The following is a 16,085-nucleotide window of genomic DNA, read 5'->3' on the forward strand; positions in this document are numbered from 1 at the left end:
CACATGACCACCACCCTTCACATGACCAGTGTGGACATGTTGGAGTTCAGTAAACCTGCTGTTCAGCTGCTAGTTGATGCTGCTTACTCTGGAACTGCAGAGGGGATTACTCGGGATATATTCAGGGACATCAACAAGATGGCAAATGTGTTTGAGGTGTCTTGGTTAGCTGAAAAGTGTGCCGAGTATTTTAATGAAGTTGCCGACTCAGTCAAAACACCGTCTTATACAGAACTACTTTATCTCTTTGAAGAAGCAGGTTTTGTGTATGAAAACTTCAAGACAAAAGATTATCTGAACATCACCTTTGAGAAGATAGTAATGATGAACTTGAAGCAGGAGTTTATAGAAAAGTACCTGGAGAATGCTGACAGATTATCTACTCAGAAACTAGACATGGTGATAGAGCTAGCTGGTTCTGAAGTTAACTGTGTTGTACAAACTCTAACTAATCAGCTGTCAGTACTGTTGAAAGTCCAGGGGCCAAGTCTTCCTGCCTCTAGTGAATATCTGCTGAATAACTTAGACCTCTCCCTCTGTTTGGCGTCCAACTCAGCCTTATTCAATCGGCTATTTAGCTCACTGCAGGTGCTGCCCAATGAAAAAATTAGATGGGCTTTTGAGCTCGTGTTGAAATCTACTAGCAACTTGAGTTCGCCAACTTTACCTAGATGTAATTCTCCCCCGAACATGTACCATCAAATCAACCTTAATACAGTAACATTTGATCAATTTATGCACTGGCTTTCTGTTTCAGAAGATGTCACAAGTTTAATGATGGCTATCGACGCTTTGGGGACATGGGCTGTCCATAAGAGTGAATACTTGACGAATGCGAAAAGATCAGTGTTCTCTTCTAAGCTAACCGAAATGGTTCAACAACGTGGCTGGTCACTTTTACCATCAGAATTTACTGGTCAGAAAGTATCAATAGTAGAATTAAATTTGTCTCCATTTTGTTCAACTTCTAACGAGAATAGTCCCTATGTTGTCATTAACTGTATAGAAAAGTGCAATAAACCACTTACTCTTCTGTCTAAAGAAGCTAAACTGAATTTCCACTTTAAACACCCATCAGTCACTACTTGTACTCTTCCTGGTGACTGCGGGTTTATTCTAAAAACAGTCCCCAGTGAAGCTACATTGTGGACCTTGAGACTGTGTACTGATAAAGAAGATTACCTGGGTGAAACAGTGCACTTTCATGATGAGATTCGAGCAGAACAAATGCATATTTACTTTTTCCAAGTTTTTAGTGGTTTCAGTAAATCGTTACTGATTCCTCTATCATGGCTTCACTGGCTTCACGTTGGAAATGATGTTACTGAAAGGGACACATGGGAAAGCAAATACGGAATTTATGATGGCAGTAAGTTTAAAGTACTGTACAGAGTTTGACCCTAATATAGATCTGGATAGATAATAAATAATTTGATCAATTGTTGGTCTGGTTGATCAGAAGATATTTTAAGTTGTTATGCTGGCTTTGAAGCTGTGGGACTTAGACTTGCTACAGCTATTGTGGTATAATAGTCTGCTGAAATTTCAGTGTTTTATTTTTTGACTAAATGAAGTTGTGACAAATAGTGCTGACCACTTTCAGTCTGATTCATAATTTCCATCAGTTTTATACCTTCTAATATCTATTACCCCATGTCCTTTCTTGTTTTTAATCAGTTCAGATGAAATTTTAAATTTCGAGCAGCAGTTTTTAAACAATTTGCTTTTTCTGGCCTTGCTTTACTTGTGTTGTGAAATTTATGGAATTCAATTACATATCTACCTACTGTAACATTGTAACAACCAATTTAAATCACGATTTATTTATTTCATCTGAAAATCTATACTTTCTTTTGTTATTCATCACGTTTTGTAGAAATTAAAATATATAATAATTAATTAATCAAAAGTCAACTTTTGAAAAAGTTCAATGTAAAGATTTAAATAAATAGCAGCTTATTATATGAAATTCATTCAACAAAATTTTACAAAGTGTAGCAACAAATCTAAGTTTAGTGTTATGTTTTTATTCGCACTTGCCCTAAGTTCATCAAATTGTCGAAACAAAAAACACTCAATTCAGTGAAATGTATTCTATATTATAATATACCTAAATCATAAAATCATTTGTCAGGAAATATCATTGCAATGGCACCCAAAGTGAGTGTCCCGATGGATTTTGGAAGGCACCTGATAGGATCCCCGACTCACAGCAACCTTAAACTAAACACAAGTGAGGGAGGTGAGGTGTGTGCCAGTTCAGTGATCCTCTCGTTCAACAGTCCAGTATTAGATCACATGACAACTACCCTCCACATGACCAGTGTGGACATGCTGGAGTTCAGTAAAGCTGCTGTTCAGCTGCTTGTTGATGCAGCTTACTCTGGAACTGCAGAGGGGATAACCAGGGAACAATTCAGAGACATCAACAAGATGGCAAATGTGTTTGAGGTGTCTTGGTTAGCTGAAAAGTGTGCTGAGTATTTTAATGAAGTTGCCGATTCAGTCAAAACACCGTCATATACAGAACTACTTTATCTCTTTGAAGAAGCATGTTTTTTGTTTGAGAACCTTAAGACAAAAGATTATCTGAACATCACCTTTGAGAAGATAGCAATGTTGAGATGGAAGCAGGAATTTATAGACAGGTATCTGGAGAATGCTGACAGATTATCTACTCAGAAACTAGACATGGTGATAGAGCTAGCTGGTTCTGAAGTTAACTGTATTGTAAAAACTTTAACTAATCAACTGGCAGAAATGTTGAAAGTTCAGCCAAGTCTTCCTGTCTCTAGTGAATATCTGCTGGATAACTGTTGCTTATACTTTTGTAAAAAGTCTGATCGAGTCTTGTTCAATCGCTTATTTGATGTGCTTGGGGGGCTTCCCGATGAAAAGATAAGGTGGACGTTCGAACTCCATCGTAAGTCGATGATAAAGAGAGACAATGACGTTGCCGAAGCAAGTGGATTCAGTTTGACAATGTCCAGTTGTAACAAGATACCAAACCTGTACCATGATTTTAATTTTGATATAATGACATTTAATCAACTTCTAGATTGGATATCTGTTTCCGAAAAGGTTACAAGTTTGTTGATGGCGATAGAAGCTGTTCAGATATGGAACTTTAACAGACGTTATATCAAAACACCTAGAATGACCATCACTCTGAGTGATGGGCAAGAGTTGCCTAAAAGATTTAGTGGAATCGTTGAACAGCGAGGCTGGTTACATTTGCCCTCTGACTTCACCGATTTTCAGAATGGAGTTCCGAGACTTGGTTTTTCATCATTTTGCACACAAAACAATTATAAAGACATGAAAGTTACATTAACTGTTATTGACGCTATTGGTACTTGCGATCACGAACCGTTGTCTTTTCTGTCAAAAGATTCGAAAATAGTCTTCCGTTTCAAACATCCTTCAGTCACCCCATGCAATTTGCCTGGTTGTTGTGGCTTTATTCTAAAAACAGTCCCTTCTGAAGGATCGCTTTGGACTTTGAAACTGTGTACTGAAAAGGAAGAGTACTTAAACGAGCCAGTACACTATCACAGTGAGGTCAGAGCAGAAGATATGCATGTGTTTGTAGTAAATTGCTACAAAGTAATTTTTTCTTTATCATGGTTAAACTTCTTATGTTTTCAAGAATCGGCTTCGACGAGAGACTTATGGGAGAATACGTTTCATTTCAAGGGAGGCGTCAAATTTAAAGTTATGTACAGACTATGATTCACGACATTTAGATGAACTTTTATTCATGAACTTCTTATATCATAATCATAAAAATTACCAGTTATGTTAATACTAATAATTTACGATATGAATTAATAAAAGGTTAAGTTTTGATGTAATAATTTTCTACATTTTCTACCTTTAAAAAAAAATTGTTTTTCATATAATATTTTAAGGTTCATTATTACAACTCAAAGGGGTCTAGTAGGTAACACAATTGTGATGATGGAAAAGTAATCCTGCTGGCTGCCGAGTTGATAAATAATGTCTCCCACTGTAATATTAAATATAGCGTTTAACTCAGATATTAAGTCTAATATATGAGAACCAAATTGTCACCACTTTTAAACTAATTTACATGCTACTCTGCCAGTAGTCATAGAGCTTAGTGATCTTTTTGAGAATAAGAGTTTCCTATTTTGGTTCTCAAATGTTTCCAAAAATGAAATTACCGTTGTAGTCATATCTTTCGTCAAGTAACAGAACCGCCATCGCCGGCTATAAAAAATCAAGGTAATTATATGTTTTGTTTGTATCCTTGGCTCTCCCGGCTCCCCTTCGGTTTCCCTTAGTCAGTTATGGACGTTTATATTTTGCTGTTTGATGATATCATGGAATTTTAATATCGTTACCAGTATTAGGCATTAGCACTGAGAATGACACATGAGATGTTGGAAGCTATTAGGTCTAAAGTGGGGAAGGAAACTCAAAAGCACCAGTACGGGAATGCTCTCTTCTGGGCTGACAAAGCCATCTCTCTAGGGGGAGGTTCGTAACATTTAGCCATCTAGTCTTAGCTAGGTGCTCATTTAAAATAAAAAGCAAGCTTGCGTCTTAAGTTACTTTATGAAGTTTTCTTCTTGATATTGATAGGATATGATTTCTATCACATTATTTCTCCATGTCTATCTCCTCTATTCGAATGTTTGCTTGTTTTATTCTCTTGAGTGGTAGTGTATCGTATCTGAAGAGCTGGCTTCACTAACTTATTGATTGTTGCAGGAGACCCTAAAGACATCTTCACGTTTGTGAACTTATTATACCTGCGAGGGGAGTACCACAGAGCTGAGTACTTTATTCAAACCAACAGACTTCATGTCACTTTCTACGGAGCTTACCTCATAGCCAAGGTACTTTATTCAAACCAACAGACTTCATATCACTTTCTACGGAGCTTACCTCATAGCCAAGGTACTTTACTCAAACAAACAGACTTCGTATCACTTTCTACGGAGCTTACCTCATAGCCAAGGTACTTTATTCAAACCAACAGACTTCATATCACTTTCTACGGAGCTTACCTCATAGCCAAGGTTTGAACATTGCTTCGCTTGTACCAGCATGACATATCATAGGACTGACATGTATTATGCAGTACTGACATGTATTATGTAGTACCTTATGATTTTGATTTGAAACTTTTACAAAATAGCAAATATACAAATGTACAGCAAGTCGAACAAACATATAAAATGGGCCGAAATGTATAAATGCTATAAAGCGTGGGTCAGTGAAACAAGTACAGAGGACAACTTTCAAAACAGGAGTTTTATGGCCGCCCAAAGTCTCAATAACATCACCTCCACCTAGTAATAAAATTATGAAATATGAAAAGTGTGAAACAATCAAATAATAAAATATTCAAAATATATAGTTGTCTCTTAAATACAGATAACGTCTGAAAATTCTTAAAATAATCATCACTCCTTCATATACTGATCAGTGTCCGAGAGTGTAACTCATGATGACTTCTTATCACGGCTACATACCTTCCCGTACCGGATGTAGTGGTCGAGATGAGTCTGTTCCGCCCTCTTCTTCTTCAGGTCAGTGACCAGATGCTTCCTTGTTGCTCGTTCTTCGCTGGATCTGTCTGGACATATCCATACATCTTTGTGCGTCTCCCTCAGTCTCCCTGTTTTCATCAGAATCTGATGAACCGCTGTTGAGCTTGGGACGGTGATCTTGACTGGTCGGATAGCCGTACTACCTGGCCTCTTCCAACCGACTCTAGTCGCTTCGAAGTGAGGTTTCTCCCCGATCTCCTCCAAAACTGCGGTAACTAGCGCTGGAAGCTGTTCTTCCTCCTCTTCTTTCAGCCCAAACACGATCAGTTTCTTGCTCCTGTCCTCTTCTGCAGCCACACTCTTCATCACCTTCTTCAGGATTTTACTGTTGCAGACCGTACCACTTACACTGTTCTGTTGAACAGCTGCACTATAGTTCTGAATCCCTGACTCCACCGTTGTTTGGACTGTCTCCTCAACAGACGTCTTAAGCAACTGTAGTTGTTCGTCCTTCTGCATCAGCAGCTGGCCCTGCAGTCTGATCACCTTTTCTTTGTCTGCTAGTGCTTCCGTCTTGAAGCACTCGATGATCTCCTTCAAGAGATACATCTGACTACTCTGCCTACGAACAAGGTCCACTGCATCCACAATCCAGCCAGACAGAGTCTGTTTATCCTTAGTCTTGATCTTTTCACGACTTTCGTAGTCAATGTCACGGTAGTCCATATGCAGGTCTTTTTCTAACTGAATGGACCAGCGTGCAACACAGCCTTCCACATCTTCCTGTTGATCATAGTTGAACTCCTTAATCAACTCCTGGGATCGGGTCAAAGTTGGGTCATCCCCCATAGTGTACTTGTATAGTAATGTACAAGTACACACGCAAAGGTAAACTACGCGGTAGCAGCAAACTGAACTTATTGCAAATTTACAAAAGATAAGAGAGCTCGATATTTGCAACACAAGCTACACTTATAAACTCCGAAGTGTCTCACTAACGTTACTTGTAGTGTTTCACAGCCCCTGTTTTCAGTGCCAGGCTGCTAGAGGGGACTGGAACGAAGCTAAGGACACGTTGGAGGTTCTACCTGAGCCCTCTCCTCTTGCTCCCCCTCCCTTATATACTGTAGGTCTGTACGGTTTACAATTCCGAACACTGTTTTGTACAAGCTAGCGTGTCATTTTCTTATCCTGAGATGGGGGGAAATACCGAAGTGTTGGAGCTGCAACAGATATTCACCATGCCACTAGTTTATAAGGATTACTAATGGATTACAACAGATATTCACCATGCCACTAGTTTATAAGGATTACTAATGGATTACCATTCCCAACCAGGAGTAATGACGGAGCAGGAGTTGATGGCGAGTGTGTATCTACTAAAGGGGACTGTGTTTCAAGCTTTAGATAACCACCAGTTTGCTGCTCAGTGCTTCAAACTCGCTCTCAAGGTAGAACCTTATCTTACCTGGTTTACCTGGACACTGGTTTATTATACGACTACTTGAATTATATTCAAGTTCAACGCCATTACATAATCTTCCACTATTTATTGTGTCCTTCCTTGTTCTTAATCAGTTCAGATGGCATAGCACTTTGTGTGTCACAGTGTCCCAGTATTGGTATTTAAGTATAAGTTAATTATTGTTGTCTGTAAACTCTAGAAGTATTATTATTATTGTACAGGAGGACCCGTATTGTGTGGAAGCATACGAAAACCTGGTCTATAATCATTACTACACCGGGAAATGTGAGGAGGAGATAATATCAGATACTATAGACAACTCAGGTTTATTGAGAGCTTACAGTCATATTAAATACTGTATAATATATTATCCCTTCATCAATCAATCTCATGCTATTTCATAATAATGTTTACATGTACAGGGTGTACCGCATAAAGTGTGAAAAAAAAGTCACACTTTCTGTGGTATGTACCAGGAGGTTCTCTGTGACAATATGTGATCTTCCCAGATGATCTGACTACAGAAGAAGCTGACTTGATCCGGTTTTTGTACTCAGGAATGTCTAAAAAGTACCACAACCAACAAAAACAGGTGAAATTATGATGTCAAATAGCGATGTTGCATGAAAACTATTTCTTATCTTGATGATGAAGGATCACGAAAATCAGACGTGAAATGCCTCTTTTATCACGTGACAATGAGTAACATGTATTCTTTATCAATCCTTATCTCACTTAACTGTCTTGATACCAGGTAGTGCCCAATACACTGACCTGTTTTAGTAACAACGTCACTGTGCTCACCTCCCAATCTGAGAGACTCTACTACAATTGTCGCTTCAACTCATCCTACGAGACTTGTCTCAGGTAACACTAACAAACTAACAACCTAGCAACAATAACACTAACAAACTAACAACCTAGCAACAATAACACTAACAAACTAACAACCTAGCAACAATAACACTAACAAACTAACAACCTAGCAACAATAACACTAACAAACTAACAACCCAGCAACAATAACACTAACAAACTAACAACCTAGCAACAATAACACTAACAAACTAACAACCTAGCAACAATAACACTAACAAACTAACAACCCAGCAACAATAACACTAACAAACTAACAACCTAACAACAATAACACTAACAAACTAACAACCTAGCAACAATAACACTAACAAACTAACAACCTAGCAACAATAACACTAACAAACTAACAACCCAGCAACAATAACACTAACAAACTAACAACCTAACAACAATAACACTAACAAACTAACAACCTAGCAACAATAACACTAACAAACTAACAACCTAGCAACAATAACACTAACAAACTAACAACTAACCTAGCAACAATTTCAGGGCAAATATAGCAATAAATCGCTTGTGTAGGTACAAGGGAGGAACAAATTTTAAACAAAACTTGAAATTTATGCTGAAAGATTGTAGCTGTGGTGGTGCAGAACAAAAATTTATACATTTTGGAGAAAGTTTAAAACATTCGTCCTCTTGACTCATATCATTTCTTAATCTTATATATTTTGATAAATGTATTGTTATTGTATAAATGTATAAATGTATAATGTATAAATGTATAATGTATAAATGTATTATTCTCTCACACTCTCTCTCTCTCTCTCTCTCTCTCTCTCTCTCTCTCTCTCTCTCTCTCTCTCTCTCTCTCTCTCTCTATCTCTCTCTCTCTCTCTCTCTCTCTCTCTCTCTATCTCTCTCTCTCTCTCCCTCTCTCTAAGTGTATTGTTATTGCAGGGCACTGAAGATAGACCCCTACCATTTCCCCACATTACTAGTACACATTGGCTGTTTATATGAGCTGGGAAAGAAGAACGATCTCTTTATCCTCGGCCATAAGGTAAACCTTATCTCAAACCCACGCTCTGATATTTACTGAGTAGTCTACTTCTGACTTCTGAGAGTAAATGTTTAGCTTCTTGGCTTTGCTTTACGTAAAGACTAAAGATGTTTCTAATTAGTCCAGTCATTAAAGACATCCCACGCTCTGATATTTACTGAGTATTTTCTTGATTCTCCAATATATAATTAAATTAAGATAACTATTTCCTCAGTTACCACTTAAGTATCACCCATTTTCTCAGTTAGTAGATTTGTACCCGAAAGCCTATATATCGTGGTACGCAGTTGGTATTTACTACTCATTAATAAAGAAGTGGGAGTCAGCTAGGCAGTGTTTATCTAAATCTACCAGCTTGAGTGAGTTTCACTAAATTTATCCAATATTGTATTAAGCTCTCTCTTTTAAAGCGCCTACTGTACCAGTCGATTCAAATTGTATTTCATTGAAGTTTTTGAATATCTAATTCCTGTTTTGAGAACTTGTTTTGATTCGCCCGAATTACTGTTAATAACATATTACCTTGGAACGATGACAACACGTCACTATTGGTCACCCTTTTAACTGTATATTTCAGACAAGTTGTTCGCAGCTGGATGGCTTGCTTACGGGCACGCTTTTGCAGCGGAGGGTGAAAATGACCAGGCTCTTGCTACATACTTCACTGCTAGTCGCCTACTAAAGGGGTGTCATCTTCCTCTACTTTACATTGGTTGGTGGGCTTGTTTAATAGCTTCACGCCACACTGTTTGGAAGCATAGATAATGCTATTGATGTTTTGAGCTTAATTAATACGTTATAAACCCTCTACTAGTTTAGTAAATGTACTAAACCTACAGGGTTGCAGTACGGTAGCACCAACAACCCTCTACCAGTTTATTAAATGTATAAAACCTACAGGATTACAGTACGGTAGCACCAACAACCCTCTACCAGTTTATTTAATGTATAAAACCTACAGGATTGCAGTACGGTAGCACCAACAACCCTCTACCAGTTTATTAAATGTATAAAACCTACAGGAGTGCAGTACGGTAGCACCAACAACCCTCTACCAGTTTATTAAATGTATAAAACCTACAGGGTTGCAGTACGGTAGCACCAACAACCCTCTACCAGTTTATTAAATGTATAAAACCTACAGGGTTGCAGTACGGTAGCACCAACAACCCTCTACCAGTTTATTAAATGTATAAAACCTACAGGATTACAGTACGGTAGCACCAACAACCCTCTACCAGTTTATTAAATGTATAAAACCTACAGGATTGCAGTACGGTAGCACCAACAACCCTCTACCAGTTTATTAAATGTATAAAACCTACAGGATTGCAGTACGGTAGCACCAACAGCCCTCTACCAGTTTATTAAATGTATAAAACCTACAGGATTGCAGTACGGTAGCACCAACAACCCTCTACCAGTTTATTAAATGTATAAAACCTACAGGGTTGCAGTACGGTAGCACCAACAACCCTCTACCAGTTTATTAAATGTATAAAACCTACAGGGTTGCAGTACGGTGGCACCAACAACCCTCTACCAGTTTATTAAATGTATAAAACCTACAGGATTGCAGTACGGTAGCACCAACAACCCTCTACCAGTTTATTAAATGTATAAAACCTACAGGGTTGCAGTACGGTAGCACCAACAACCCTCTACCAGTTTATTAAATGTATAAAACCTACAGGGTTGCAGTACGGTAGCACCAACAACCCTCTACCAGTTTATTAAATGTATAAAACCTACAGGGTTGCAGTACGGTAGCACCAACAACCCTCTACCAGTTTATTAAATGTATAAAACCTACAGGATTGCAGTACGGTAGCACCAACAACCCTCTACCAGTTTATTAAATGTATAAAACCTACAGGGTTGCAGTACGGTAGCACCAACAACCCTCTACTAGCGGAGAAGTTCTTCAAAGAAGCGAAGGAGTTAGCTCCGCAAGATCCTTTTGTACTTTCTGAGATGGGAGCTCTGTATACTCAGATCGGAAAATACGAATACGCTCTCTCATACTTACAGCAGGTACTACAGTGAGGGCCGAGGGGGGTGGGGGGGGGGGGTGTAGTACTCTATCATACTTGCAGATATTTTAGGGCAAAGTTACCCCTAACTAACTCTGCACGGAAATTAAAATTAACTTAATGACCAGGCGTTATCTAAAGTGAAGGACGGAGAGCACGAGTGGGCGGCTGCCACCTGGTCCCCTCTGTATATAAACCTGGGTCAGGTGTACAGGATACACAAACAGTACGTTCAGGCTATCAAGTGCTTCAAGCATGCACAGTTCCTCGCTTGTGACAGTTCTACTGTATACACTGGTCTAGGTAAGCAGTTCGTTAGTGTTATCAAAATGAACTAGTTCCGCAATATTATATATAAAGAGTGATATTGTTTTCTTGGAATGAATGACGAGCTTCAAGTTGACGATTTTGTTCAAATAATAAAGAAATACTGAAAAATCGGTTTAAAAAGCTGTAAACTACCTGTTCTTCAAATTTTGTTCGTTCTAATCTTAGTTTTTACTCCCTTTTTACTGCTGTTTTGCAGTACTTTCTAATTCTTCTCCAACTAATCTGTTTAACTAACTAACCAACTTGTAAAACTAACTTTCCCAGCATTTGTGTACGCACTACAAGGAAATGCGCTGTTAGCTGTGGAGTATTGTCACAAGGCACTAGATAAGGAGCGACAAGATCCCTTTACTATTCAGTTGTTAGAGATGAGTCTCACTGCCCTCGCAGGTTAGTCTGTGTTTTTAGTTCTAGTTGTTGAAATGGTCCAGAAATTGATTAGGCTGTCTCCTAAAGTTACTGTTATAAAAGGCTGTCTCCTACAGTTACTGTTATAAGAGGCTGTCTCCTAAAGTTATTGTTATAAAGTTATAAGAGGCTGTCTCCTAAAGTTATTGTAATAAGAGGCTGTCTCCTTAAGTTATTGTAATGAGAGGCTGTCTCTTAAAGTTATTGTAATGAGAGGCTGTCTCCTTAAGTTATTGTAATAGGAGGCTGTCTCCTACAGTTACTGTTATAAGAGGCTGTCTCTTAAAGTTATTGTAATAAGAGGCTATCTCCTTAAGTTATTGTAATAAGAGGCTGTCTCCTTAAGTTATTGTAATAAGAGGCTGTCTCCTAAAGTTATTGTAATAAAAGGCTGTCTCCTAAAGTTATTGTTATAAAGTTATAAGAGGCTGTCTCCTAAAGTTATTGTAATAAGAGGCTGTCTCCTAAAGTTATTGTTATAAAGTTATAAGAGGCTGTCTCCTAAAGTTATTGTAATAAGAGGCTGTCTCCTTAAGTTATTGTAATAAGAGGCTGTCTCCTTAAGTTATTGTAATAAGAGGCTGTCTCTTAAAGTTATTGTAATAAGAGGCTGTCTCCTAAAGTTATTGTAATAAGAGGCTGTCTCCTTAAGTTATTGTAATGAGAGGCTGTCTCTTAAAGTTATTGTAATGAGAGGCTGTCTCCTAAAGTTATTGTAATAAAAGGCTGTCTCCTAAAGTTATTGTTATAAAGTTATAAGAGGCTGTCTCCTAAAGTTATTGTAATAAGAGGCTGTCTCCTAAAGTTATTGTTATAAAGTTATAAGAGGCTGTCTCCTTAAGTTATTGTAATGAGAGGCTGTCTCCTTAAGTTATTGTAATAGGAGGCTGTCTCCTACAGTTACTGTTATAAGAGGCTGTCTCTTAAAGTTATTGTAATAAGAGGCTATCTCCTTAAGTTATTGTAATAAGAGGCTGTCTCCTTAAGTTATTGTAATAAGAGGCTGTCTCTTAAAGTAATTGTAATAAGAGGCTGTCTCCTAAAGTTATTGTAATAAAAGGCTGTCTCCTAAAGTTATTGTAATAAGAGGCTGTCTCCTAAAGTTATTGTAATAAGAGGCTGTCTCCTAAAGTTATTGTAATAAAAGGATGTCCCCTAACTGAACCTGTCTCCTGATGTTATTGTTATATAATATATATGTCTCCAGGAAATGAAGACAGATCAGATGATGAGGAGATAGAAGCGGAGGAGATAAAAGAGCACAAACTGTTAGCAGCCATGACGCCAACTGTGTTTTGAACCTCTTTCACTCTCACGCAGTCATATCTCACCTTATATGGTGGTGTTACTACGGTTACTATGGTTATAATATGGTGGTGTTAGTGTGTTACTATGATAACTGTGGTGTTACTTAGATGGTAACAATACCTCGTACGGTAGTGTTTCGAGCAACCTCACTCAGTCATATCACATCCAACTGAGAGAAAATCACAAGTTTAAATAATGAGGGGGCGTTTGAACAGTTACTATTTGGACCGAGAGTTTTCCATGTTACTTTCTATGACAGCTGGCTGTTTTTTTGTAGGTCTTTATATGTTTTTAAATAAAAAGTTTCCGCAAGTGACACTGAATTTCTATGGTTTTCAATATTGTTTTTATCAGAATATTGCCAATTTTATTAAGATTATGTTCATATGATAACAGTTTGTTTGTATTTATTTGAATTGGTAATATTATATTTAAATTATAAATATGATATGGTATTTGAAGATTTTATGCACTCTAAACTCTTATTATTGTTATTGGAGGATATGATTTTAGCTCTATCAAATTTTGAAATTTATCCACAGTTCTAAAAGAAATATTTAAATTAGTCTTCAGAAAACTTGCAAGGATTTTCTGATCAATTCCTTTATTCTAGTAACAGCTGGTATGATCAGAACTAACTTGCAACCCCTCTATAGGTGTTGGATGTTACCTCATCTTATAAGATAGTTGTCCCACTCAATGTTACGGCGCAAAAGTTCTGAGGAGTTGAGCAATCTTTCGCGTAACTCCTCTGCTGGCAGCTCATCTGACATGCTGCGCTCTACATCCCTCGTGAACCTCATCACGGGAAAGGAAGGACCACTGGAGGATGACGACGCGTTTACCCGCCTCAAATCTCAAAAGGACACTGTGTTACTGCTGGTAGATGGGGTGAGGTTTCTGTTGAAGCGCAAGACTCTTCTCTCACATCCGGAGACTATGTTGGGAGGAATGTTCGGGGAGAACATGGAGCGGTTTACCAAGGAGAACGGAGATGGAGAATTCAAGATAGACAGTGTTTCTCCGGAGATATTCAGAGCTATATTAGGGTATTACGTGAACGGAGAGATTAAAGTTCCTTATGATCTGAATATGTACGAGATCAAGGAAGCGTGTGATTTCTTCCTCATCCCCTTCAACACCACTACTGTCGTATCAGAGAACCTCAGTGCTTTCATGAACGAGCTCTCTAACGATGGTTCTCGGAGAAAGTTCGAGAGTTTCCTCCAGACTGATATAGTGCCCGGCATGGCAGAGGCAGCAATGAAGGGGGAGAGGGAGTGTCACATAGTGTGTTTAAAAGATGATGATATCGTAGACTGGGACCCCGAGTACCCCCCTGCTGTGGGGGAAGACAGACTCTCTGTAGTGAAGAATAACGAGATTAGTCGCTTTCTCAAGTATATAGAGAACAGGGAGGTTGCTAAGACAGTGCTCCAGGAGAAGGGGCTGAAGAAGATCAGACTGGGAATAGAAGGGTTCCCCACCCATAAAGACAAAGTTAAAGTTACCCAGGTAAAACCCAGGGGTGGTATCCAGGTAACCTATTTCTACGTTCAGCGCCCCTTCATAGTGATGAGCTGGGAGAAAGAGGAACACAGATCACGACACGTGGACTTTGCTAACGTCTCCACATCGTGTCAGTCACACAGATCTGTAAACTCAGACGAGACAGTCAACCTTCCTCCGCAGAACCTCAATGCAGTAGATGAGATAGAGTTAGTAGAACAGAGAGATCAGGAGATATGATATAGAGTTAGTAGAACAGAGAGATCAGGAGATATGAGATAGAGTTAGTAGAACAGGAGATATGAAGTGTATTATCACGAGATAAATGTGAGGAGAGAAGCAAATTAAAGAGCAGTTATATGAAAGAAATGGAAAATACCAGTACGTGCAGTACTCGCCAGTATAGTACTTGAATATATTGGGATGTTATAGTTGTCTTGTTTCTTACATTTTCTGGAGGTTCTTATTTTCTACAATTTTAACGCTGTAGAGCCCTGTTTTTCTAGTAGGTTGTTTGTTTTAACTATAGTTGTATTTGGAATAGAAAGGAAGCTTTTAATTAATACCAACTGGATAAGTCGGCTTAGTATTCATTAAATTTGATCCCTCTATCCCAAATACAAACATAGTGGATGTTATATTCAAAGATAATCGATAGAGCAACGATTATTGAGAAAGTTGCGTTTTAATTTAAAGGATTAAAGAGTTTGAAATATTTTTATGCGAGTTAGAAATTTAAGATTTTATTCATGAATGGGTAATAATTCTATTTGTATACTGTATTTAATGCATCGTCCATGGTCTCACAAAATGTTTTAAAGATCATACCTATGATCAGTTATGTGAAGAAAATACCAACATTTAAATTATAAAACTTTCAGTAATTTTCAATCCATCAATTTTCACAGATTTTTGCAATTTCGAGTCAAATACTTGCATGTTGTTGTAAAATTGTTATGCTGACCCATATTTCAATCATATGATGTCGATGACATTTGTTCCTAAACGCGTGTGTTCATTCTGTTTTAAACTAAAATACCTTGTAACCCGCTCAGCATATTTCCGTATTCATTTCCACTTGTGCAGATCAATAAATCGTACTGTAACATCCGTTTTGTTGAAATTAGGTATCCCGACAAACCCGAAATTCCTGAATTTCACGTCCCCTACATGAATTGATTAATCATCTTGTGAAGTTTAGAATCGTCAAGAAACATCGGGGCGAATTTCATCTGGATACCTTGCATTCTTTTATATTTTATTATCACGTGTCCAAGGTATTACTTGAAATGTCACGTGTTTAAAATCCCTTGCACGTGTTTAGGAAGGATGTTGAGGCACGTGTCCCGGACGTTGGTACGAACTGTGCCACGTGTAACCAAGTCACATTGTGTAGCAGTCAGATCACTCTCTAACCTGCTAGTTCGATCTCTGCCTAACTCCAGGTATCTTAGATACACCACATCTTAATTAGTTAATTAATTAGTAATTAGTAATTACACCACAACTTAATTAGTTAACTTATTACTAATTAGTAATTACACCATGACCACATCTTGATTAGTTAATTAATTACTAATTAATAATTACATCACAACTTAACTAGTTAATCAATTACTAATTAG

At 38.0% G+C, this 16,085-nt stretch overlaps 3 protein-coding genes across 4 annotated transcripts in view; all 3 read left to right on the forward strand.

The window, feature by feature from the left end:
- LOC134822994 (dihydrolipoyllysine-residue acetyltransferase component of pyruvate dehydrogenase complex, mitochondrial-like) overlaps window positions 1–16,085 on the forward strand; it is a 96,026-nt gene that overhangs the window by 54,545 nt on the left and 25,396 nt on the right. Inside the window, exons 1-2 of one of the 2 annotated variants that reach the window (XM_063834297.1) lie at window positions 1,425–1,434; window positions 15,783–15,905. In XM_063834297.1, coding sequence (XP_063690367.1) covers window positions 15,790–15,905 — 116 coding nt within the window. In that variant the 5' untranslated portion in view covers window positions 1,425–1,434; window positions 15,783–15,789. Of the gene's footprint in view, window positions 1–1,424; window positions 1,435–15,782; window positions 15,906–16,085 lie in introns of those variants that run through there. The other variant, XM_063834296.1, reaches the window with a different exon arrangement.
- On the forward strand, window positions 4,370–15,466 carry LOC134822993 (cell division cycle protein 16 homolog). Its single transcript, XM_063834295.1, has 14 exons — window positions 4,370–4,503; window positions 4,738–4,865; window positions 6,556–6,652; window positions 6,861–6,973; window positions 7,209–7,311; window positions 7,497–7,579; window positions 7,742–7,854; window positions 8,770–8,872; window positions 9,117–9,231; window positions 9,450–9,584; window positions 10,749–10,906; window positions 11,034–11,208; window positions 11,500–11,625; window positions 12,851–15,466. Exons 1-14 carry the CDS (start codon window positions 4,392–4,394, stop codon window positions 12,940–12,942), a joined length of 1,653 nt encoding a protein of 550 aa, XP_063690365.1. The 5' UTR covers window positions 4,370–4,391; the 3' UTR covers window positions 12,943–15,466.
- LOC134822997 (BTB/POZ domain-containing protein 10-like) lies at window positions 13,651–15,466 on the forward strand. The gene has a single exon (XM_063834300.1). It carries the CDS (start codon window positions 13,651–13,653, stop codon window positions 14,698–14,700), a length of 1,050 nt encoding a protein of 349 aa, XP_063690370.1. The 3' UTR covers window positions 14,701–15,466.

This window comes from Bolinopsis microptera, chromosome 11 (assembly GCF_026151205.1).
Source record: "Bolinopsis microptera isolate Bmic1 chromosome 11, MBARI_Bmic_1.0, whole genome shotgun sequence".
NCBI lineage: Eukaryota > Metazoa > Ctenophora > Tentaculata > Lobata > Bolinopsidae > Bolinopsis > Bolinopsis microptera.

Coding starts and splice junctions, on each gene's coding strand:
- LOC134822997 (XM_063834300.1), top strand. CDS start 13,651: ATGTTACGGCGCAAAAGTTCTGAGGAGTTGAGCAATCTTTCGCGTAAC.
- LOC134822993 (XM_063834295.1), top strand. CDS start 4,392: ATGACACATGAGATGTTGGAAGCTATTAGGTCTAAAGTGGGGAAGGAA. Junction 7,312..7,496: donor AGATACTATAGACAACTCAG/GTTTATTGAGAG, acceptor TGATCTTCCCAG/ATGATCTGACTACAGAAGAA. Junction 9,585..10,748: donor TCTTCCTCTACTTTACATTG/GTTGGTGGGCTT, acceptor TAAAACCTACAG/GGTTGCAGTACGGTAGCACC.